Raw genomic sequence first — 25,297 nt, 5'->3', positions numbered from 1 at the left:
TAAAAAGAAGAGCTTCCGTAGCTCACCCACCAACACCTACTTACCCTGCACGAAACTTTATCCCAATCATACCTAATGGCCTTTGTTTGTAAGTAGTCTTCTGCCAGAACACGCATCAGGGTTCTGACATCAGATGGCGCCTTGCCTTGCTCTGGAACAAAATCAGTCCCCGTCTCCACTGAAAGTGGAGAATTCCCACATAGACACTGTGTTGGTGACACTGGGCCTGAAGCGGCCCCCAGTGATGCAGACTGTCTAAGATACTCCTCAGCTCCTACTTGCTGGAGGGAAGGAGAGCTCCTGAGACCCCGCTGTCATCTGTCCAACTTCTACCTAACTCTTCCTGAGGGCCAGACCCTGTGCTGGGTGCTTGACATACAGAGAAACATAGACATGGTCCCCAGGAAGTTCATTGGGGAAATAGACAAGGAAGTCCAAGTTTATAGCATAGTGTGCCAGGGGCCCTGAGAGGAACAATAGCATCACAGAGCCAGTGCCATGGGCTGGGCTCTTTGTTTGTTTGTTTGCCTGAGAGGCAGAGCTACAGAGAGACAAAGATCTCTCATCCACTGGTTCACTTACCAAACAGCCACAATGGCCAGAGTTGGGCCATTCTGAAGCCAGGAGTCAGGAGCCTCCTCTGGGTCGACCCTGTGGGTGCCAGGGGCCCAAGGACCTGGGCCATCTTTTCCAGGTGTGTTAGCAGGGAGCTGGATGGGAAGTGAAGCAGCCAGGACTCGAACTGGTGCCCACATGGGATGCTGCAGCCAAAAGGGGAGGCTTAACCTACTATGCCACAGCACCAGCCAAGTTCTTTGTTTTTTATATAATACTTAGATGCCAGGTGCTCCTTTAACTGCTTACAACATGAATTCACTAATACATGAGAGAGATATTATCTTTTACCTATCTACATGTCTGAAAGATAGAGAAAGATTTTCAATCCACTTAACTACTCCCCAAATGGCCATAAGAGCTTGGGTTGAGCCAGAGCCCAGGCCAAGGTTGGGAGCCAAGAACTCAAACCAGATCACCCACGTGGGTGACAAGGATGCAAATACCTGGACTGTCACCTGCTGCCTCCCAGGGTGCACATTAGCAGGAAGCTTGAATTGGAAGCAGAGCCAGGCTTTGAATCTAGGCACCCCGATATGAGATGTGTGGAACCCAACCAGCATGTTAATTGCTAAACCGAACGCCTGCCCTGTCGCTCCCCCTCTTCATGGAGGAACGACACTAAACCCTGCCTAGGCTTCATATCCGAGTCACGGCACCATTATGTCGCTCCCCCTCTTCGTGGAGGAGCAACACAGGACCCTGCGCTGTTCTTTCGTCTGCTCGGCCCTCCCCGGGTTTGCTGCTGGTTCTTCCCGGGTTGGCTACTATCCCTTCCACCTCCGTGGAAGGGCAGTTCCCCCTGGCCGCATTCCCCACTTCCGCAGGGGAGCGGCACACCGCCGGCCGGCTTTCTCGGGGGCTGCACAGGTTCCCTTAGATGTTCCCCATAGATGTTCCCGGTGCATGCCGTTTCTCTCCTCCTTTATAGTCCTCCTCCGCCAATCCCAACTCGGCTGCCCACACGCCGAGTACGCTGCTCTCCTCCAATCAGGAGCAAGTCCTACAGTTAATTGGTTGAACTGGAGGCAGCTGTGCGGAAGCTGTTTACTTCTCTCCCAGCGCCATATTGTGGGAGAGCAGATGCATAGAATAAGTCCTAATTCCAGTAACAGTCTAGTCCGGTTTGCTCCCCACAGATCCCCCTTTCTTTTTATTTTTGGCGTTGATACGCGCCTGTCTTCGGTGTCCCGCGGCACACACTCTGCTCTACTTGCTAGAGTTGCCACAGGCTCTTACAAGTCCTATCAATCAGGAAAACCGAATCCGGGCCCTCTCTTCGCCATGTTGTGAGGAGGTTTTTAGGCGCTGATGCGTGCCTGTGTTCGGTGCCCTGCAGCGCATACTCTGCTCTGCTAGAACTGCCTGCAGGTGTTTACAAAACCTATCAGGCAAACCGAATCCAAGCCTTCTCATTGCCGTATTGTGGGGGAGACTTATTAGTGTTGGTTCGTGCCTATCTTCGGTGACCTGCAGCTCATACTCTGGTCGAGCTGCTTGCTGGCGCTTACCGCCTTAATCAGGCAGACCGAATCCAAACTTTCTCGTTGCCGTGTTGAGGGGAGGCCTTTCTATTTCTCTATTTCTCTATCTCCGGGCATTCCTATTTCTCCCATTCCACTTCTATCTTCCAGCATTCCTATTTCTCTCACTTTACTTCTAAAACTTCTGTTTCTCTTATCCCCGCAGCTTCCCGCTGCCCGCCCCGAGGCTACTTCTCGGCGGCTTCCCAGCTGAGCTGCTTCAGCCCGCGCCTCTTTCATCTGCGCAGCTTCCCGGCTTTGCGCGGCTTGGCTTCGCGCGCTCCGCGGTCTCCAAGACAGATGCTATCAATGTCACATGTTTACAGATGAGGAACTGAGAGGTTGTACACAGCTGACCTGTCACAGAACTGGAATCTGCACCCGGGCCGATCATGGTAAAGAGCAGACAAGCAGACAGACATCATAATAACTTGCAGAGGCCTCTTGTGCCTGCGTGACAGATGAGGCACTGAGGCTCGCAGCTCCCCCTGGGATCTGTTTTGAGATGCCACAGCAGCACAGAACAATCCCACTCCAACCAGCGCAGCAGACGGCATCCCAGGGGGAGCTGTTCTTGGGTTGTGTATGCAGTGCAAGTTGGAAAAGTGTATCCAGAGCAGGGGAGCAGCAAGTGCCTAGATACAAAGGCATTAAGCGCCTGGTTAGCGGGGGACTGTATCATTAGGACTAAAGATGATCCACTGATAGGTGATAGGAGATGAGACAGGAGGGAGCTAGTGCCAAGTCTTTAGAATCCCTCTGGACAGCTGTGAGGATTAATAGAACTATTTTAAGTAGGCAGTGACATCATCAGATCTGAAGATAGTTTGGAGAGAGGCCAAATTATTAGGTGGACTAATTAGGAGGCTATTACCATAACCAAGGCAGTAAATCTCAACTAAGGCCCTGGCCTTTGGGGAAAAGGCCATGCATGCATTCATGTAGATGTTTGTGTCCATTTTTCCTTAGTCCAGGTCCCTCTGGACCCAGCATCCCTTTCAGCGGTGCTTACCTTGGGGAGTGTGGGCAGGTAGATCCGGTATTCCCCTCTGCCCACCAGTTCCTCACAGTCCATGATCCCGACTCCCCTGTCCCTTTGAAAATGCTGTTTCCTGGATCCCCTAGATGCCTTCTCAGCAAATTTACTCATTGCCAAAACCCATCTCAAATGCCGACTCCTTGACTAACAGATTTTCTAAACACCCTTATAATCGCCATCCGCTTGGTAGGCAATGGTTTGATGATGCACAAGAAGGGCTAGGTGGCCTCCCACCATAGCCATTGGGCGGCACTGGCTACTGCCCTCCTCTTTCTCCTGTTGACTTGCCCCATTTCACATCCTTCTTACATCCACCCTTCTCAAACTTGGGCATGCATACATGTCACCCAAGAAATCTTGCTAAAAACACAAATGCTGATTCAATGGTTGTGGGGTGGAACCCAAGGTTCTGCATTTCTAACATGATCCCAGCTGGTTCATGGGCTGCATTGGAAGAGCAGTGTCCTATAAATCTTCTCATATAGTCTGATAACAAAGCAATGAGGGTGGTCATTCTTGCTTTTCTACACTAAACTCTTTATAAGGGGGGAATTAGATCCAGTGAAACACAGAGAATTGAAATGCACAACACAGTAGATTTGGGCAAATGCATATATCTCTGTGACTTCCATCAAGAACATTTACATTTCTAGAAAGTTCTCTTGTTCCCCTTTCCACTTACTCCTCCAAGTAAAGATGGTTCTACAGGAACCCCAAATAATGTGGTCCAAGGAGACAACTTTCTGATTTGGGAGGCTTGACGAGGGATATGCTTTTCTAAATAGCAAAAACTACACCTCTTTCGAGCAATGCTGCAGAAAAGTTTGTAGACTATTGGTCTAACTAATCATCAGAGCTACTATCTTAGAATAGTTCTTTTGGGCCGGCGCTGCAGCTCACTAGGCTAATCCTCCGCCTGTGGCGCCGGCACCCCAGATTCTACTCCCTGTTGGGGCGCCGGATTCTGTCTCAGTAGCTCCTTTTCCAGTCCAGCTCTCTGCTGTGGCCCAGGAAGGCAGTGGAGGATGGCCCAAGTCCTTGGGCCCTGCACCCAAATGGGAGACCAGGAAGAAGCACCTGGCTCCTGGCTTCGGATTGGCACAGCTCCGGCTGTAGCAGCCATTTCGGGGGTGAACCAACAGAAGGAAGACCTTTCTCTTTCTCTTTCTCTCTCTCTCTCTCTCTCTCTCTCACTGTCTAACTCTACCTGTCCAAAAAAAAAATAGTTCTTTTGTTCATTTTTCCATAATTCCACATGGCAGGTCCTGTGCTCGGCATGGAATTCCAAGGAGTACAGGAAGCCAGGGGTGGCCGTCTGTTTGGGCTGCTGTAGCTTATAAACAACAGAAATCGATTGTTAAGAGTTCTGGAGGCTGGGAAAGCTAAGATTATAGTGCTGGCAGTCACGCTCTGGCTGAGGACAATTTCCTGGCTCACAGATGGCGCCTTGCACTCTTCACGGGGTGGGAGGGACTAGGCAGCTAGCTCTCAGGGGCCTATTTCATAATGGCACTAATCCTGCACATGAGGATGCCACCCTCATGACTACTCACCTCCCATAGGCCCCCACTTTCTCCTACCATCACCCTGGGGGCAGGGTCCCAACACAGGAATTGTGGGGAGACACATTCAGACCATAGCACCAGGCTCACATCCAGCAGGGGAAGCAGAGACGGAACTTGCAAAACTTCCCAGGAGACTCTGGGGCTGTGGGGCATTCCTGGCCCAGGCAGGGAGACTGGGGAGGATGAGACAAAGCACACGAGTCATTTGTAAATCTTGCATTTCACTCTCTTACGCATAGCGTTCTGCGAAACTCCCCTTGCAGGTCTGATTTCATCTTCACTGTGGTCTGTGATGAGGCAGGTGCCGTGGTTCCCCTTCTGTGGTATAGAGACTGAGGCTTACAGCAGTTGACTAAGGTTGTATGGTAGAAGCTGCAAGGTGATGCCTTGAGTTCCCAGGAAATATGCTTCTACCATCTCACAGCTACTCCAGGGAGTGGCATCACGGCCAGCCAGGTGGCAGGGGTCATAGGAACCCAGATGCGAGCCTGAGCGTGAATGTCAGGTCTGGGTGACAGGACAGGGCAATCTGCTCCCTCCTGGGAGGCGAATCCCAGGCCCCTGGAGCTGTCCCCTGGAGCAGTGTCTTGCCTGCATCCCCTGGGCTGGAGTCGCCAGCCCTGACCAGTCCCCTGACGATGGCTTTATTAATTGTTGTGCACCCGTGTGTGTATGTCTTAGCACCTAGCTTCCTGCTCCTGCAACATGAAAATCCTGCTTGGTGACCTCCTGCTGCTCAGCCTCCTCTCCAGCGTGTTCAGCAGTTGTCAGAGGGACTGTCTAACGTGCCAGGAGAAGCTCCACCCGGCCCTGGACAGCTTTAACCTGGAGGTAGGTCCAGGAGGCAAAGGGGCTGTGCTCGTCCCACCGCCTCCTCCCTCCTGCTCCAGAGCTTGATAGACTCAGGCCTCCTTCAGGGGCAAGGAGTTGTCCAGGGTCACGTAACCGTGCTGGAAACGATGGGGAGCTGAGCGGCCCCTTCCAGCCAGGGAGCCTGCGCTCTTCCTACCTCTCACCTGCGAATAAAGGGCCACCCATGCTTCCCGGTGCTCCCAGAGTTAAGATAATGCAGTCATTTTAGGGGATCTGGCAAAGTCAGAGAAGTGCAAAAACAATCAATTAAATTAAAATCACCTTTAACCTCACCAGTAAGAGGAAGAATCCTAAACTTTCCTTACATCCTATATACCAAGGTAATGCTCCCGGGTTATTAAACATTAGTGAATACATGTACTATGACGTGTTTAATCACACCCCTCCTCTTGAACACACGTGTTGCTCCACTTTTGGTATTCCAGATAATTCTACAACAAACACCCAAGTGCAAAACTTCTCTTTTGCATTTTGAATCCCCAATTTCAGGTGTCAATCTAGTGTTAGATTTTTATTCACTCGATAAACTACTGTCTCAACTACTTTACCTTCCAGTCGAAATAGTGTTTGTCTCCTGTTAAATCCACTATAATTCAATCTCCTTCCTTTGAAGTCAAATAAATTTATTTTAAAAGACATCATGTTTCTAAACCCTCAACCTTTGGAAACAACCAAAAGTAGCTGCTATTTCTTAAGGCCAGTGCACACAAGTGGAACCAAATATTCCCGTGGGACTACCACACCATGGCATCCCCCAGCTCCAGGACAGTGTGGGCTGACCCAAGCACCGTGCTCCCCCGGCCCTGCTAAGTGGTTTTCTGAGCCCATTTTCTGACCAGTAATAACCACGCAATCGTAAGGAGCACCCCCAGGTAACCCATTCAAGGTTGATCCACTCTTACTCTTCTGTCGCATTTTCCTCTGAACTCTGCCCCGCCAGGCCTTCCCTCCCTCAGGAAGCCCCGTCCTCCTCCTGGTTCTCTTGCCTGCTCACGATGCCTCTCTGCCCCTCTGACTCCCAACTTCTGCCTCCTGTGCGGGCTCCTCCCCCCACCCCCATACGTAAGTCATTGCAAGTCTGCCTGCTTCTCCCCTCCCTGTACTCTCACACTCCAAGGTTCCACTGCCCATCCTGGCCTTCCGTCTTCCCAGCTGCAGGCGACTCCCAAAGCTACGCTCTTTTTTTTTTTTTTTTTTTACAGGCAGAGTGGACAGTGAGAGAGAGAGACAGAGAGAAAGGTCTTCCTTTTGCCGTTGGTTCACCCTCCAATGGCCACCGCGGCCGGCGCGCTGCGGCCGGCGCACTGCGCTGATCCGATGGCAGGAGCCAGGTGCTTCTCCTGGTCTCCCATGGGGTGCAGGGCCCAAGCACCTGGGCCATCCTCCACTGCACTCCCTGGCCACAGCAGAGAGCTGGCCTGGAAGAGGGGCAACCGGGACAGAATCCGGTGCCCCAACTGGGACTAGAACCCGGTGTGCCGGCGCCGCTAGGCGGAGGATTAGCCTAGTGAGCCACGGCACCAGCCCCAAAGCTACGCTCTTGACCTCTCTCCTGCACTGTATCCCTCACTTTCCATGGTGTGTGTGCGTGTGTCTTCCTATCTTCTCTGTCCGATAAACCCCACTCACACCTGTAAGCCCCAGTTCGGTTCCACCTCCTAAGAGAATACTTGCCTCCAGTAGATTTGGCCCTGCCTTCCTTTGCATTCCACAGTTCCCTGTGCCTGCAGGTCTTTCTGGCTCTCTCTCATCAGGCCTGAGCTTCCCTTGATGATTGATCTCGACCTCCCCACGCATAGCCCAGTGCTCAATAAACAGGCCCCTTGGAAGTTCTAAGACCTTCAGTCTCCAACTGAGGCTGCTCCTTTGCAGCATTGAGAGCTGGTCAAGGATTTGGAGGACATTTGCATATCTCCACACCATCTTAAACCCGTGGGGTATAGACAACACTCTTAGCTTGCTTCTTTGAATTAAGTCAGCAAACGGAGCTGTAAAAACGTCACAATCAGGGATAAGCCCCTCAGCTGGCCGCTCCCTCAGTGGCCTCCTTGTTTTTGTTTGTGTTCACTTTTAGCTTCTGTTGAAGTGTAACGAAATGCCAAGAAGGTAGGCACCCACATCTCATTTCCACTTCTGGCAGCCCTTCAGTTCGACCCCTCTGGGAATGACAGAGTCTCTCACGTTTCAGCCAGGGTCACCTCCCCAGGCTCCCCATAGATTCAGGAGTTATGTAATGCTGAGCTAATACCAGCACCCCCTGGACCCTCCGCTTCGTCAAGAGTCTTTCTCCGTCTACTCCTGGTAGATGGCCCAGGTATGCCTGGTGTTTTGTTAGAGTATAATTTTGATTGGTAAATGACTCACATGCCTAAACCCAATGCCATGCCCAGGCCTCTTCACCTAATGGTGAACGGTACTCACCCCATCAGCTCAGACAGGAAACCAAAATCACTGAGCCGCTTCAGAGACCAAAAATAAGGCAACCAACCCCCAAGAAAAAGATTGGGGAAATTTCCTTAAACCTCTCTGAAGCCATTGTGAAGAAAACTGCTTCCGGTCTCCATGAAACGAAAATGCTCAGTAGGAAGTTTGCAGCAGGCCTCCCTGCTGTGGCTTTCGTGTGTTGCCCATGTGCTGACCACTAGTGTCAGCCCGCAGGTCTTCCAGCAAGGACCTTCGGAAGCCAAGGGCTCCCTGGGAGTCTGTGCCAAAGTGGTTTGACTCACTTGACGGTCTCCACCATCTGCTTCTGTTCTCTCCAAAAGGGCTCCTGTGCCCCTGCCCCCTTAGGACCTTCAGTTTTGATCCCAGACACCCTGGCCCTTCGCTCGGTTTCTTCACAAGCCCAGCTTTACAGATCAACTTGGCACCAGTCTGAGACCCCAGATGCTCAGGCACAGTCTGGCTCCGTACAGCAATGTCATCAGCGTGGGCTGCTAATACGGGTCCAGCTCACTTCACAGGCCATTAACCCCTCTCTGAAAAGAGGCTGGTGAGTGCCCCAGACCAGAGGGTTGGGCATTAAGTTCACAGGCCCATCTGTTGCTACAAATGCTACTGTGAGTTTGGATTTCTCCTGTTTGTTCCGAAGCTTCTTCTAACCCAAAAGTTGAGATGATTTTGTTAGTATCTAATTTATCTAACAGTGGGTCAAGTTTGGGTATGGACTGTGACGTCTGCTTTCGTCATAGAATTTCATTCTCTCTGACTGACATGAAATCTAACTACCATCTGGGCTTAGAAACCCAGAGGTTCACGAAAACCCTAATAGCCTCTAGATTTAACAACTCTCCCACCTGATTCTGTAAATGGAGGAGCAAAACAAGTCTACAATCTCTTGGCAGTTCTTTCTGCAGGGATCAGACCAACTGTGCCCAAAGGTTCATACCAGCCCCCAAATTCTACACTTGTACAGGCTTCCTCAGGGCTACCCCACACTTCCTGTGTTCCTGTGCCCTAGAGAGCAGGGATTCTCCAAACTTGCCACTCTGATGATTTTGGACGGGGTGATTATTTGCTGTGGGGAGCTATCCCACGTACTGCAGGAGGCTTACTAGTACCCTGACCTCTAGGTGCTATCAGGACATGCACATGCACACACACACACTCACACACAGACACCATAACCAGGAAAGTCTTCCAAACATTGGGCAAATTTGCTCCCAGTTGAGACCCACCTCTGTAGAGTGAGAACCCAATGGGATTGTGAGCTGAAAGAATGGCTTCTCTCCTCTCTGGTTTTCTTCAAAGTATTCGGGGGGAGTCCTTCTTTGACCGCCATGCTCCTGAGAGTACCATCCCGGGCAGGGTTCCTCAAAGGGTAGCCCAGTCACAGAACCACCTGGCATGCTGGCTAAAATTGCAAACTCCTGGGCCCCAGCCTTGACTTCATAGGTGAGAGTCTCCCCGGGCTCCAGGCTAAGACTCTGCCTTCTAACAGACTCCAGCAATGATTCTCTTAGCGCATTCAGGAAGTTTCAGACTCTGTCACTCTTGAGTCAAGCTTCCCCATCTATGGAAGCTGCCTATCCTTTTTTCATACCCAGGACATGGTGGGTGTGAAAACGTGGTTTCTCCACATGTCACTGTTGGGTGTGCACTGACCACGATTAGTTGTCAGCAACTATGTTCCACCCCATAAGCATCTCTAAGGATAAAACCAAATGGAAAAGGCATGCTCAGAAAAACTGTGGCTTAAGCCTCAGTAGGGGCCAACATAACTGAGGCTAACGAGTGGGCTTGGAACAGGTCACTCCTTGGATATGTCACAAAGGAGGAAGAGGAGTCTTCCCGAGGGGCACTGGCTCGGTCTCCTCTTCAGTCCAGGAAATAATGAGTAAAATTCCCATCACACTCGTACCTCTTGGTCACAGAGGGCCCTTATTCTCACACTGATTTCCACCAATGCATATCGCAAGACACAAAGGTGGTTGAACAGGACATACCCTAGCCTGGGTCTCAAGATATTTCGGAGTTCCCGTTCAGGTTATACTGGTATCTACCGGCCCTGTTTGGGGTTTCTTACTGAACCTTGTTATGACATGCAAAGATTGAATTACATCAGTGCTTTGCGAACCTGGACGAATATCAGAATTACCTGAGCTTTGCAGAATGAAGTTTGTAATCCCTTTGTAAAAATAAATTTTAATCTGCAGTTCTCCCTGTGTTTTTAAAAGCACTGCAGAGAATTTGGACTCAGACCTACATGTGAGAACAGCTGGGCCAGGTGTGGCCTGAGGTCCCTGGCTAGGAAGGTGCTTTGCCGAGGAGCTGGGGTGGTCTCCCGGTGTGACACTGGCTGACTGCAGCGGCAGAGCCCCTCCCTTTTCTTGTGGGCTGGCTCCAGGCCACAGCCGCCTTGTATCTCAGGGATCAGACGCGTGGAAGGCAGACAGACTCTTCCTACAGTCCAGCAAAGAAGCCTGGAGTCCACAGGTGCCTGGCCCATGGACAAAATCGGCAAACCACAAAGTATACGCAAATTTAACGGGAGTATGTTTACGGGGCCAAAGTTTGGGCCTATAGCTTATATCAGATTCCCCCCCAAAAAAAGTCCATGACCCAGAAAGGTTAAGAACCCTGGTCTAATGGGGCAGACAAGTAATCAGGTAAAAAAAAATGTTGCAGCAGCTGGGTGACAAAAGCTACCAGAGAATGTGCACAAAGGGTGCTGATTGCAAGCAGCAGCAACTCCCCGTCTTGCAGGGACTCACTCATCCCTTTTCATTTCCTTCCTTTTCACTCCTAGAAAATATAATGTGGCTTCTTGATTAACTCAGCTCAGATCAATAGGCCTCTATTGCCATCCTACTGTTTACTGGAAAGAGATTCAAACATGAGTAAGAAGCGGTCCGTAACTTGTCACACTCTGCCTTGGAAGTTATTGCAATTATACTAAGCATTAGAATGTCCATAAGAGCATACAAAACTCTGTGGGAACACAGAAGCGGATGCAGGCAATTCTTACCAGGGACCCAGACGGAGATCTCAGCAGGAGGCAGTTCTGGGGCTTGCTTGGGTCCTAAAAGACGGATGGAAGCAGATCATTCCATCAGAGGGGACAGCGAGGGAAGGCGTGGAGGCGGGAAGAGCTACGGTGTGCTTAAGGCACTAGGAGCAGCCCCGTGTGCCTGAAGAGGGGTTATGGAACAGATGACTAGGAACTTGAGGACTCTGCTCAGGAGTTTGGAGCTATTTCAGAAACGAGGCCGAATATCAGACCACTGTGGGCAGGGTGATGATGTAATTACAGTTCTTCTTCAGGAAAGACGTCCTGCCAGGAGTCCACAAAGACTCAAGTGGCAAAGATTAGAAATGGAGAGATCATCTGGGAGCCACTGTGCCCTAAGAGTCTTTGGACAGTGTCAGGGGGTGTGGGAAGGAGGGAAGATTGTGTGCCGAGGGATGGGTGGTGGGAGGTAAAGAGGCAAAAATATGCCCAGGGTTGGGGGTCACTGTGATACAGTGGGTAAAGTCCCTACTTGAGAAACCCACATCTCCTACTAGAGTGACTGGTTCGAGTCACACCTCTGCCTCGAATCCAGCTTCCTGCAAATGCACATCCTAGGAGAAGGCAGATGATGGCTCAAGTACTTGGGTCCCTGCCACCGACACAGAAGACACAGATGGAACGACTGGCTCCTAGCTTTGGCCTGGCTAAACCCTGGCTGTTGTGGGCATTTGGGGAGTGAACGAGCAGATGGAAGAGATCTCCCTCCTTACTTCTATGTCATGCTGCCTCTCAAATAAACAAACTTAAAAAAAAAAAAAGGTATGCCCAGGGAAATAAGGAACCAAGCAGACAGAGACGGCAAGACCAAGCCAAAGAGATGAGGCCAGGTGGAGCCAGTGCAAAAGGTCTTCCAAAAGTTCATGGGAGATAGAAAGCCACATGTAGATTTCAAATGTTTTGCACCAAAATAAAGTTATCTTTTTAAAAATATTTATTTATATGAAAGGCAGAGTGATGAGGGTGAGGGGAAGGGAGGGAGAGAGGAGGAAGAGAGAGAGAGAATCAATCTTTCATCTGCTGGTTCACTCTCCAAGAAGCTGCAACAGCCAGGGCGAGGCCAGGCTGAAGCCGGGAGCCAGAAACTCTATTCAGGTCTCCCACATGGGTGGCAGGGGCCCAAATATGTGTGCTATTTCCACTGCCTTCCCAGGCACAAGAGCAGGAAGAACGATCAGAAATAGAACAGCCGGGACTCAAACCAGAGCTCCCATACGGGATGCCAGTGTTGCAAGAGGTGGTTAACCTGCTGTGCCACAACAGCAGCCCTTGAACTTATCTTTTAGCTCCACTTTTCAATGAGCATTTTGAAGTCCTCTTGTATACCAGATAAGAACTAAATTCACCTGCTAGTAACAAAGACTAAAGTAGCAGTGTCTTAAATAAGACAGAAATTTCACGCCTCATAAAGAAGTGAGGAGGCGGAAGTCCAGGTCGGCATGGGGTTCCGTCTCCTGTTTCTGCTCCGCCACACTCATCTGATGGCCATCACGGGACTTCCATCCTCTGAGCCACCCCATGGTTTTCAAGGTGGCTGATGGGTGTCAGCCAAAACATCCATGCTCTAGCCAGGAAGCTGGAGGAAGGGGAGGAAGGTGTGGAAAAAGAATGTTCTTTCCAGCCAAGCTGGATGCCTGTTTTCCTGGAAGTCCCACCTGATCACTTTGTTGCTGGCCACCTCTTGCTGGAGAGGTGACTAGGAAGCATGCATGTTGCCTTCAGGAAGCAAGGAAGAGAGGAGGTGAGTAGGGGATGGGCACTTGGCGGTCTCGGCCACAGAAGCTGCCCTACAAGCAGGTGAAGCTGTGAGGTTTGAGCGAGGCTCTGCAGCTGCCTGATGACTCCTAATGGCAAAGTCAGGCGGAAGCAGGGCTTTCCACTGACAGACGCTAGAACTGCAGAGAAGAGAATTCAAGGCAAAGCCAAACCAACATATGGGAAGAAAAGTAGGAAGCAGAGGCATCCGGGAGACTCAACCAGGAACTGGGGGGGAGGAGGAGGGAGTGAAGGTCAGAATCAGTTAGGAGGGGCAGAGAAACGCCATGGTCAGGAGGGCAGACTCATCTAGGAGATGGTGGCCCCCAGAGAAGAGAGGCAGCAGCAAAATGCTCGGGGTGGGGGGGCCAGGCTCGCATTAGATGACGGCACCTCCTCACCTGGAGCTGGAGGGCAGCTTTAGCCCTCTCTGTCCAACCTGCCCACCTCCCCACGTGTCTTGGCCCTCATTTGCTGGAAATTCTGCACACAGAGAGCTGATGAGTGCATGTCAGATGAAAATGAACAACGCCAGCATTGACCTTTCTATGGTGACCCTAAAATAAACATGCAGATTCAAAGATGAACTTTCACATCCCCAATTTCTGTAACCAATCTGACCTTCCCCAGGCCTAAGGAGAGAACAAAATAAAATTCTCTTTTATGAGTGCCACTCATGAGCTGCGCTTAGGCCCAAAAAAACCTAAGGATGCAGCCAGGCGCAGTCCAGGGTGTGACACTTGCTGTGTCAGCTGGGGTCAGTTAACCTCCCCTCTCCGAGGTCTGGTTCCTTCATTCGTAAAATGAGAGAGCTGGGCCAGAGGGTCCTGTCTATTCCCAGCTCTGACATTCCACGGACCAAAAACTCGGATGTGACTGACCTCCCTTGCCCAGGGAGTAACAGAGGTCCCTGTTCCTCTTGCCTCCCTCCCACCTGGGTCTTTCCAGGCATGCATCCTCGAGTGTGAAGAGAAGGTCTTCCCCAGCCCTCTCTGGAGTCCCTGCACCAAGATCACAGCCAAGGGCTCCCGGAAGCTCAGCCCTGCTGACCCTGAGCAGGTGGCGGCCACCCTTGACCAACCAAGTGCCTCCGAGATGCAGCACCTGAGGCGGATGCCCCGTGTCAGGAGCCTGTTCCAAAGGCAGGAAGAGATGGAACCTGGCACCCTTGAAGCTGGCGAGGTGGAGCAGAAGCAGCTGCAGAAGAGGTTTGGGGGCTTCACGGGGGCCCGGAAGTCAGCCCGGAAGCTGGCCAACCAGAAGCGGTTCAGTGAGTTTATGAGGCAGTACCTGGTCCTGAGCATGCAGTCCAGCCAGCGCCGGCGCACCCTACACCAGAATGGTAATGTGTAGCCAGAAGGGGAGTCCTCCCAGCTACACCGGCCACTGCAACCCCTGAGTGAGTTGGGTACCAATGAGCTGGGGGCAAGAGATCTCATCCACCCAACTGTCTTAGCCTTCCTCCCAAGCCTGGAAGCACATAAGCTCACACTCACAGACACACACACACCCCAACCCACCAGGAGTTCAGCTCCTGCAAGGCCTGCAAGCGAAATGCTGCTCTCTGCCTCCTGCCCACCTTTTCTCTAGGGAGCAAGAATTTCCCTATGATTGCTCCTTGAGGCTGACCACTCCCATTTAGAGGTTGGTTACCATGGGGATAATAGTAGTATGTTAAGATAACTAATTCCTGTATAGCCCTCTAGGAGCTTAGTTACTATGGGGACAGTTAAGTGGACCAATCCCCCATCCAGTTGCCATAGGAACCATTCAGCTCACCTCTCCTCAGAGACGTTATCACTAAAAACCAATAGCTGAACCCACTCCCAGCCATTCACAGGGAGTCCAATCACTGTGGCAATGATGTTGTTATTTCATCTTCAAAGACAGCTTACCTAGCCTCTGCCTTTCCACTGATGTCTCAAGGGGATGGGACTCCATGGAAACCATTTAACTCTCCCATTTCCCCAAAGAGTTCTTCTAGGCCCTGGAACTGTGCTTTCTGCCCTGCTCCCCTGCACAGGCCACGTGTCCCCCCATCTCCTGCTGGAGATAGGCTGATGATGTGCGCTCCACGGTGCCATCATTGAACAAACTCCGAGAACCTGGCTCACTACACCCGTGAGGAGGACAGACTGAGGGGTTCATCTTCCTTGCTCTCTGCTCCTTTCCAGGGTGCTATTTTGTTCTGTTAGTGTTCCTTTCTTCTTTTTCCTACCCCTACAGGCGTGCCAACACAAGTACATACATCACATACCGTGCAATAGCATCAAAGACCCTAATTTATGGCCCAGTCATTCCAAACCCAGCTCTCTTAGCCCATCAACCGATATGTAACTTCCAGTGGCATTGGGAACTAGTAGAGGGGAATTTTTTGAAAACTCAAGAAAATTTGAGCCATCAAGTTTATGTGCCTTGATTTGTCTCTGGGGATATGATTATTGGCAGATTCCCATACCTCTCCTTACATGGCCTAGAGACTTATCTTAATGCAAATAACTGGTCAATTCATCAAACGCACCCCCCAAATAACAGCCAGATGGGGGTATCCCTGCCTCATAAGCACAGGAAAAAAATGGCTTTATGTGCTAATTTGCTTCACATACGTCAAAGGTGACTGTCTCCTGAATAAGCCCTTTGAAGGTGTGTTCATGTGTCTGTTCATCTCTGACACCCACACTTCAGGGTGCAGGCAGCCGGGAGCTGTGTGCAGGTAGCTCAGCTTATCTGCAACACGCCAGTGACCAAAAATGGCCACACGCTCTCAGCCAAGGCGAGCCGTGAGGAGAGAGCTGCTGTGTTTATTTTAGCAGAATGACTCATCTCCGAGGCCCTGAGTTAACCTGCCCTGATTTTGAAGTCATGCTCTTGGATCCTTTACCAGCTGCCTGTTTCTTTCTAAGCCGGACTGCACAGCGCCTTTCGGTATCTCTCTCAGAAGTAGTAGGGATGGAATTCTTCCGAATCTTACCAACACTTTTCTGGAAAGTGGCTCCAAAGTGACACCGAAGCTCCTGTCTAGTCCTGAATTACATTTTCCTTATCTAAAGACAGCTTAAAATCGGCCCCATTAGCAAGAATCAATTTATTTTTTAAATGATTTGAGTCCCTTTCCAGGCAATTGGTTTTTCTAATTTTCCATCATGCCTCCCTCTGAGCGGCACTGAAACAAAGCTGTTCACTAGCTTCTGTGGGCTGCTTTGCTCAAGATGGAAAGTTCTCGGTGGAAACGCTGGGAACATTAACCAGCTCATTTGCGTATTATCGATGGCTCTCCCTTCTCCTTCGGGAACCGTCTCTCGGTTACCTTTCTGCATACACGCAGGACCTCTGAGTTCCAACACGGACATTACCCTATTAACCAGTCTGTCCGAGGCAGCTTAAACCTTGTTTCATTCACATCACACCCTGCTACCCGAGAGCGAGATTCCTCCACCTCAGCAGACCCTCGTTAGCAAAGCTGCTCCGGACTTCTAAGACACAATACCAGCCCCCACTTTGAAAGCTGGGAGGACAGAGGGCCAACTCACACCGGAGTGGGATGAAGACCCAATGCAGAACCTGGAATGCCACCCCAGGGAGGGGGAGCCAAGGGGTGCAGGGCCAGCCCAAGACAGAGTGGTGAAAAGGCCCCAAGTGGTCTTGGCAGTTGCTTGCCTTTTCCTGAGTCTACACTGCCTTCTTCTTTTGTGCTGCCCCATGCCCAGAGCCGTAAAGATGATAGAAAATGAGCAGGCTCATCGGTGGTCAGGTGTTGGTGACATCAGGCTTAAAAGGCACCTGCAAGATAACAGAACGATAAATGTGGCCGTGACTTAGCACAGATTCTGACTATCAGGGAGAAGGGGACGGTTTCCAGGTAGGGAGCTTGTGGCAGCTATGTAGGGGGAGCGAAAGAACCCTTCTGGCTATTTTAGGAACTGCCTATTGGGTTGAGAGCTTCCCTTCGCCCCTTTGGATTGCTTCAGTCACTTGAGCAAATAGAATCGAAAGATCAGAGAAGCCATCAGGTTTGCCATTTTAATTATTTCTGTCTCCCCAGGCGTCCATGTGATCCCCAAAACAGCATGTGTCCAGCCCCAGAGCTGCCGGCTGGGAATCAGGATTCCTTCTTCCCCAAGGCACTGAGGGCCTGCAGACCCTGCGGGCGTGGCCTCCAGAGCCCCCACCCCACCCCACCCCCACCCCGGCATGTCGCACCCAACCCTGTTGCTACATCAGAGTGTATTTTTGTAATTTCTCCAGCTAGCATTTTAATAGCCCCATCCTTCCTTCTCACCCACCCCTTCCCTCTTCTAGGGGCAGGTGAAAGGAGTACAAAAATCAAGCCTGGGGTTTTGACTCATCACTGCCATAACCTGTTTGTAAAAGAGCTGTTCTTTTTGATTGTTTGAAACAATTATTTCTCCATTAAACTTCTGAGCAAATGGTTAATAAATTTGTTTACTGTTTTTAAATGAAGTGACTGCATGGCACAGACCCCGCACAGTCATTGCTGGCTGTCCTGGGAGGACAGAGGCCAAAGGCACACGGCTCTTCTCTATCTAAATAAAATAGAACAGGTGCAACGCATGAGTGTAAATGCCCCAAGTGCTCTGTGCCGCTGCTACACGCATGCGCAGCAGCAGAGACGAGGCTATTGGGGCCCACGTCTGGGACAAGGAGTGGTGCTTCTCAAATCTGGCTGCATCAGCACCACAGGTGGCGGGCGGCTGGGCCCCACCCGTCTCTCACCTGCTAGCAACTGGCGATTCTAATTTGTTCCAGGTGATAGAGATCCAGTTGCTTTGAGACCAATGGACTGGGACACGAGGTGAGGTGTGGCACCTACTGAATCCATTTTTACCATCAACTCAATGCTAAATACCTCAAGGTGTGTAACTGCAGAGGCCCAGCCTAGAAACATACAGCAAACCCAGAGTTAAGCCCCTGCTGAAGTAAACAGGGTGTCTTAGTCCACTTTCTGCTAAAATAAAATAGCTGTTTTCTGTATCCATGGGGGAGGGTATTCCAGAACCATCCACGATGTTCCAGACAAAAGGGCATAGTGGGGCTGGCACTTGGTGTAGCAGGTAAACCCACCAACTGCAGCACCAGCATCCAAAATGGGCACCAGTTGGTGTCCCGACTGTTCCACTTCTGATCCAGCTCCCTGCGAATGCACCTGGGAAAGCAGTGGAAGATGGCCCAAGTGCCTGGGTCTCTGCTATCCACATGGGGGACCCAGAGAAAGCTCCTGACTCCCGGCTTTGGCCTGGCCAGCTCCGGCCATTGCGGCCATTTGGGGAGTCAACCTGCAGATGAAGCGCTCACTCTCTTGTCCTCTGTGTAAATTTCAAATAAATCTTTAAAAAAGAAAACCGGCATTATAGTTACACGTACCCTGCACGTCCTCCCATGTCCTTTGGATCGTCTCTACTCAAAATCCTTGACACAATGCAAACACCATGTAGATCGTTGTTAAACTGTTTAGAGAATAATGACCGAAGTCTACATGCTCAGGACAGAGGCACCCCCACCACCACCACCATCTTCCTTCTGTGCTTGGTGGAACCCACAGAAAGGGAGGCCTTGACCAGGCCACAGGCTAAATTCTTTTTTTTTTTTTTCTGACAGGCAGAGTGGACAGTGAGAGAGAGAGAGACAGAGAGAAAGGTCTTCCCTTTCCATTGGTTCACCCCACAATTGCCGCTGCGGCCAGTGCACCTCACTGATCCGAAGCCAGGAGCCAGGTGCTTCTCCTGGTCTCCCATGGGGTGCAGGACCCAAGCACTTGGCACTTGGGCCATCCTCCACTGCACTCCCGGGCCACAGCAGAGCTGGACTGGAAGAAGAGCAACCAGGACAGAATCTGGCACCCCGACCGGGACTAGAACCCAGGGTGCCAGCGCCGCAGGCAGAGGATTAGCCTATTGAGCCGCGGCGCCAGCCAGGCTAGGTAAATTCTAAAGAGTTCATTTGGCTCACTGTCTAGAGCTGGGAAGTCCACACTTGACAGCTGCCATGCTGTGTCCTAAGACAGCAAGCGAGCGCACATAAGACAGAGGAGGTGCCCGAGCCAGTCGTCCCCTTCCACGCCCACGACAGGAACCCACTCCTGAGACAGCGGCCTCAATCCACTCACCAAGACCATGCTCCCAGGACCTCAGCACCTCCTACAGGCCCCGGGCTGGCATGTGGGGCAGCAGGTTAAGACACCACCTGCAACTGGCATCCCATGCAGGTTCGAGTCCCAGCTGCTCCACTTCCAATCGCGCTCCCTGCTAATGTGCCTGGGGAAGCAGCAGAAGATGGCCTAGGCCCCTGCCACTGACATGGAAAACCTGGAGAGAGTTCCAAGTGCCTGATTTTCGCTTCATCCAGCCCCGGGTCCTTGCTGCCATGTGGGGAGTAAACCAGCAGATGGAAGGCCTCTCTGTCTCTCCCTCTGTGTAACTCTTTCAAATAATTTTTTTTTTAAAATGACCTCTCATACCATTGCATTGGCAATTAAATTTCAACACAAGCTTTGGACAGGACACTAAAACCACAGCACAGACTTACAGGAAGTCAGCAAGAGATGGTAACGTGATCGGTCAGGGAGCTGGGGAGGCCTGGTAGGGGCAGAGGAGGTGCTAGAACCCAGGGTGGCAGTTTGCTGTGGTTTTCAGCAGAGGTCAGGGGACTCAATGCCCTCCCCACTTTCAAACTCCAGCCTGGTGTCTCCTCTTCCCCAAACTCCGGCGAAAGCTGGGAAGGAAAGGGCTCCAGCGCCGCAGTCCCAAGCCGATGGGGAATACAGTAACCGATTTGGGGATACCCTGGCAGATGGTTCTGCTGGCGACTTTCTTAGAAGGATGGGGTGGGGCAAGGACAGAAAGGGAGCAAGGAGGAAAAAAGCAAACTGCCCTGCAGGCTGGTCTTGGGCCCTAACAGAGGTGCTGCACCTCCGCACAGCGCAACAGCTGTCAGCGGCCGCGGCCCTGCACACCCCCCAGAGGCCCCCAAGAGCTTCTCGCCACCTCTCAGTGCCCATATCCGCGGCCACTTGCTCCAGCCCTGGCCTCTCCTGGATGAACAGAGGGTTCTTTTGGACTCCGCCTGACTGCCCCCACCCCCACACCTTATATAAAAGCAGCCATGTTTTCCCCCTTACGGTAAGTTACACTCCACAACCGCTTCCTCAAGCCTTGCTCCCTTGGTGTGGTCTCCTCGGGACCCACAGCTGTTGTGCTGCGTCTTCAAGTTCAGCTACTTAAACCGTGTGAGCCATTCCCTGGGTGGGACGATGCTTTCAGCTTCTGACAGGCAGCCCACCAGGCCAGCTCCACTAGCCGTGCCGGCCGCTGCGTACATGGGATTAACAGCCGCAGCGGCAGACCCTGCTCAGGGCCCACTGTGTGCGCAGAGGGCGTCTTGACTTTCTAAGTCTCTTGCCCACCTCCCCTCAGACTCAGCAACATGGCCACGCACACACTCCCCTTTGCCCACTAAGCAAGGGGTGGGCGTCTGGCTAGGGATGCCTGCATCCCACACCGGTGCTTCCAATCCCAGCTTCCTGCAGGTGTGCACGGCGGGAGGCATTGGTGACGGCTCAACCACATAGGCCCTGCCACCCATATGGTAACATGGATTGAGTTCTGGGCTCCCGGCTTCAGCCTGGTCCAGCACAAACTGTGACAGGCCACCGAGGAGTGAGCCAGGAGACAGGGGGATTACTCCCTGTGTGTGCCTTTCAGATGAAATGAAAGGAAAACAGATTTAAAATAAGGACACAAACAGAAACTTACTGCATGCATCACAATCCTACTGCCATTATGTCCCAGTTCATGACATCGAGCAAGTGATCTGAACTCTGTCCCTTCCTCATCTAGCGGTACCGAAAACAACAACTTCCTTACGGATTATTGAGCCAACCCGTGGAAGCCACTTAACCTAATCCCCGGCAAACAGAACTGTGATTACCAGCAAATGAATAAACAGGCTTTGCCTTCAGTGAGTCACTGTCATTTGCTCAACACCAAGGACAGCGACGGTCTTTGCAGCGAGAGGGGCAGAGGGAGAGGCACACATTAAATCAGACAATGTACCATTTTATTCCTTATAAAATATATTTCATATTGTCGCTGTAAAAACATTACATTTCACATTTTTTTAAAAAAATTTTTTTAACAGTAAAAATAATACTTGGAAGACAGCTGGGGGAAAAGGCGCCAATAAGACAAATTCACAGGCAGAATCTGTCTCCCTCTGCTTTTTTTTTTCTTTTCTTTTTTTGCCCCTGGTAAAGTCAGAACCTGGATGACCAGAAAAGGGCACCAGAACAGATTGCTCTCAACAAGTCAGGCTTTCCACATCCCAGGTAATACTGCCAGCCAAGGCGTCAAGCCATAGATTTACTACAGCGTGGCCATCGCTCAAAACACCCTCTGCAGTTACGAAATGGCTTTCTGAGCCCATTTCCAAGTCATAGACTTGTGCCCCAGCAATTGACAAAGCCGAGCCCTCACCTGGCCACAGCCATTGTTTGCTGGGCTCGCAGCGCTGAGCGGGCGTGGGTGCAGACTCGGCCTCTCACTGGCTGTTCTGATTACAGACTCTCAAGGCCTTTCCAGGGAACATTCCGAGTATGGGGGGCCCTCGCTGCTTACACAGTTTCCCAAGACAACTGCTTTGTGAATCAGTCCTGTTAGGATTCCAGAGCACCCCCGTGGCACCCTCCCCCCACCAGATCCTGCTGCCTGGAAAGCAGGCAGACACAGAGAGGGAGAAAGGAGCATGAGCACTGGGTCCCTGCACGCACCACCCCTCCCTCCAGGAGCACTCTGGGGGCGGGTCACGCGCTGGGAACCCATGCATGGCAAGTGCACGGGGCAGCCGGCTGGCAGGTGCACAGGAGGCAGAGAGCGCCTGCAGACAAGGATGCTGCACCAAAATTAAAAAAAAAAAAACAGAAGCAAAAACAAAACCACCTCAGTTTTTAAACTGTCCCATCCATTCCTTCTTTCTCTTCTTCCCTTTCTGCCCTGGGTAGCAAGGGCTGGAGAAGCCCACGTCACACAGAGAACATTGCTGCATGCAGTTGTATCAGCCCGGAGTACCCTGCGGGGTGGAAAACAGCTTGGCTGAAGAACAGGCTCGGCAAGAGCTCTGATTAGGAAGGGGTGGGCGGACCCTCCTGGGCTGAGTCCCCATAAGCCGAGAGGGTCCCCTGCCCACCCCCCCACTGGGAGGATCTGAAGGGTGGTGATGAAGAAAGGGAGAGGTGGGGCGAGGCGAGGCAAGCCAAGCCACAACCACAGCCAGCTCCCCGCTCCCAGTGAGGTCGCAGAGGCACCAGGACGAGCCCCGCAGCATCTCCGGCTGGCCTGGGCACCAGCTTGCCAAGAGACAGAATTCCACATGGATTTTTTTTTTTTCCTACCAGTTCATAAAAATATACCCCATTCCCACCAAAGACACCCAGGTGTAAGAGTATGCCTCATGTTAGCAGCCCCGGCCACGACAGCCATCAAACACCAGGCTCACAGGTTTTGTGACAGTCTCTGTGTCTTGCACTGAAATGGGGCTCCAAGAATATTCTGGAAAATTCAAGTTATCGGTTTAACCTCCATTTTCCATGACCTTCTTGAAGTGCCCTTGTATAGTCTCCCATGCAGCCACCACCGGTGTCTCAGCGGCCAGGTGTTTCCACCTGGGACCAAGACGACAGCCTGAAGGACCATCACAGGGCGGATGCTGCCCCTCAGTCTCCGGAGAGGTGGCCCGGGGGATCCCCCTGAGCCCTGACATTTGGGATGTCAGTCCAGGATGCACGCCCAAGACAGCACATGCAAGCAGGCTGGGGAATCCCCAAACAAGTCCCACTTAGGACAAATGTGTTGGCTCCAAAACAGACCCGCATGCTGCTCTTGGGCCCTGGCACCGTGAGCTGGCCTGACACTAAACTCCCTAAACCCCCTCCTCCTCAACAAGAACAGCCTTGCTTATTGACCTCAAGGCAGCCCGGTAGCCCCGCTGTGCCCAGAAACTCAAAGGAGCTGCTACTCCGGCCCTGGTGTGATCTCTGCAGCCTGAATCTCGCCCCCACCAGGGCTCTCTCTAATCCTCCCCTTCCTGCCTTCCGGCCAGAGATGAAAATGAGGAGGTCCATGGTGAAGCCAGGAACACACAGGAACCCACCGGGGTCTCTGAGGGCCACCTACATAAAGGGAGCTGGGATCAGCAAAGGCTCCTGCACACAAAGTGTTTCCACGATGGGGAAGCCCCAAGGCTTCTGGAGGGAGCGGACTCAGGGAAGAACAGTTTCTGCCAACCCGAAGACCCCCTGGGACCTCCTCACAGCAAAGGGGAGGGTCACCGGCCCCATCTCAACAGGTGAACACCTCCTAGCCTTTTGGCTCAGGGATTTGGGGCCGGTCTACAAAAACCTCTTAGTCTGGGCTGACAATGCTGGGATGTGGCTGAGCATCGGAGGGCACCCAGATTCGAACAGCTGTCCCCAAGACAGGGTCTTCCTTCCCCCTCCTCGGCGGCCGCCCACTCTCCCCACCTGGGGAGGACCCCGGCCGTCCTGCTCCCGGAACCGTCCACCAGCCGCCAGCACTGTGTTTCTGTCTAAGGGAAGTTAAGTTCTTCTCGCTCACAGGCCTTTCTGGAAGAGTTGAGAAAGCCAAGAATGCATGCCACCAAGCAGGAAACAAGAGCCGCTGTCTCCTCTGGGACACACAGGCGCCCCCTGGAGGCGGGGGACGGGGGACAGGAGGGCAGTGAGTTCTTTGGTCTCTGGTCTGCTGCACAACACCCTTGGTCAGTTTTGGCTCTCTCCTACTTGAGGGAAAAAATATTTTCATTTCTTTTTTTTAAAAAATAAAATGTTCCCCCAGCGGGGAGACAGTGTTTTAAAGCGTTACGGCTTAGCCAAAAGAGCCCAAACTCCACATTTGCTCTCCCTCTTGCAGGTCGCTGCTTTGGGTTCACAACAGGGGGTGCCTCTCACGGCGGGGCAGCGGGGCCGGGCTGGGCCGGGCTCAGTCCAGGAAGCGCTGGCAGGCCTTCTTCCACCGGCAGGCCGTGCACCACTGGTCCCGGTGCTCGATGCCGTACACCTTACGGCACTTCTTGGCCTCCCCGCGGGCTTTCCTGCCGGAAAAGAGAGACGAAGTGAGAGCCACGTGCCGCAGCCAGGGTGACACTGAGCCAACGAGCCGGGGCTGCTCAAGGAAGCCACCGGGACCCACCTGGCGCCAGAGGCCCAGAGGCCAATGCCCCCACCCCCACCCCGTGGGTCCTCCATCCAGGCTCCCCACTGGGGACCAACCCTGGGAGGACAGGTGGTGGACTCGGAGCCCACAACGCTAGGGAGGCAGGGGACACAGCCCATCAGGTAGGGCCCAGTGACAGACGTCTCACCTGGTGCTGCTCTGGGCCCGGGGTGGAGAAGTGACAATCAGGTGGGATTTCGCCGCGGGCGGTGGCTGCTGCGGCTCACTGAAGCTGAGCGACCGGCTCCGGACCTGGGCGGGGCGGGGCACAAGCCCAGGCAGTGAGCAGCAGGGTCTCACGCAGGGTCTTGACGCAAGAGGCCAGGCTGCCCCCTCAGGCAGGACGCTGAAGTGCGGCAGCAGGGGCCAGGGCAGGGCAGAGGCCAGAGCGAGGAGCAGGCCGGAAGTCACACTCTGGGCAGCAGGGGCCATGAAAGGGGGCAGGGCTGCTCTCCACAGGGCATCTGGACAGAGCCACTGCACAAGGGACAGGGGAGGCGGCGTACTGCCTCAACCATACCACCTGGCAATGAATGGGCTCATACGACGTGTGACAGCCCCCTGTAACAGGTATTTGAGACTAAAGCCCACTACACGTGGTTCCAAGTGACTTCCAGCTTACTGGAATTCAGGGTCAAGCCATCCAAGGCACTGACCCACGGTGGCCTCCATCTCCACTCCATCTTCTTCCCTCGGACCCTCTCCCACCTCCCTGTGTTCTTTCTCTTCCATAAACGGCACCCACGGGCACTCAGGGTTGAACAGGGCATTGACCCCAGCTGTGTCTGGTGAGTTTCTCAGCAAGAAACCTGATTGAAGCAGGCAACTCCTCTGCAAGCACCCGCCTCCCTCCTTCTGAGAGAGGCTGAGACCAGCAAGGGAGCGAGAAGTCTGGGAGTTGGAGGCCAGGCGGCAGCACCAGTCAGGTGCCAGGCGCCAGCCCTGGGATTGCACACAGGAGCCCTGAGCTCGGCTCTGGGCCCTGGGAGTGCTGCTGTGCGCAGAGACGGGCACACTCACCGGAGAGAAGGAGGAGGTGGTGGAGGGGGCTGCAGCCCAGCTGATACTGGTGTAGATGTGTGGGGAGACCGGGATCTGAAACGATGGCAGGGCCTGCAGAGACAAGAACAGGTGAGCCTGGGCTGCAGCTCAGGAAGCGTCAGCCCAACCCAGGA

The 25,297-nt window shown here is 52.6% G+C and overlaps 2 protein-coding genes across 9 annotated transcripts in view; one reads left to right on the top strand and one right to left on the bottom strand.

Annotated features, from left to right (window-relative positions):
* The window catches only part of PNOC (prepronociceptin), a 29,566-nt gene extending 7,740 nt beyond the window's left edge, over positions 1–21,826 (top strand). For 3 of the 4 annotated variants that reach the window (XM_008249163.5, XM_008249155.5, XM_002709448.6), the window contains exons 2-4: positions 5,424–5,573; positions 13,828–14,221; positions 16,922–21,826. In XM_008249163.5, coding sequence (XP_008247385.1) covers positions 5,448–5,573; positions 13,828–14,221; positions 16,922–17,007 — 606 coding nt within the window. In that variant the 5' untranslated portion in view covers positions 5,424–5,447 and the 3' untranslated portion in view covers positions 17,008–21,826. Of the gene's footprint in view, positions 1–5,423; positions 5,574–13,827; positions 14,279–16,921 lie in introns of all 4 variants that reach the window. The other variant, XM_089325454.1, reaches the window with a different exon arrangement.
* Positions 20,936–25,297, bottom strand: part of ZNF395 (zinc finger protein 395) — a 95,866-nt gene continuing 91,504 nt past the window's right edge. For all 5 annotated transcript variants that reach the window (XM_051831753.3, XM_051831758.3, XM_051831757.3 and 2 more), the window contains 3 exons: positions 25,143–25,235; positions 24,271–24,374; positions 20,936–24,000 (listed from right to left, as the gene is read on the bottom strand). In XM_051831753.3, the coding sequence (XP_051687713.1) occupies positions 23,889–24,000; positions 24,271–24,374; positions 25,143–25,235 (309 nt within the window). In that variant the 3' untranslated portion in view covers positions 20,936–23,888. The remainder of the gene's footprint in view (positions 24,001–24,270; positions 24,375–25,142; positions 25,236–25,297) is intronic.

This window comes from Oryctolagus cuniculus, chromosome 2 (assembly GCF_051225735.1).
Source record: "Oryctolagus cuniculus isolate XC-2025 breed Fujian yellow rabbit chromosome 2, ASM5122573v1, whole genome shotgun sequence".
In the NCBI taxonomy this organism is placed as follows: Eukaryota; Metazoa; Chordata; class Mammalia; order Lagomorpha; family Leporidae; genus Oryctolagus; species Oryctolagus cuniculus.
This window is presented reverse-complemented; position numbering and strand designations above follow the sequence as displayed.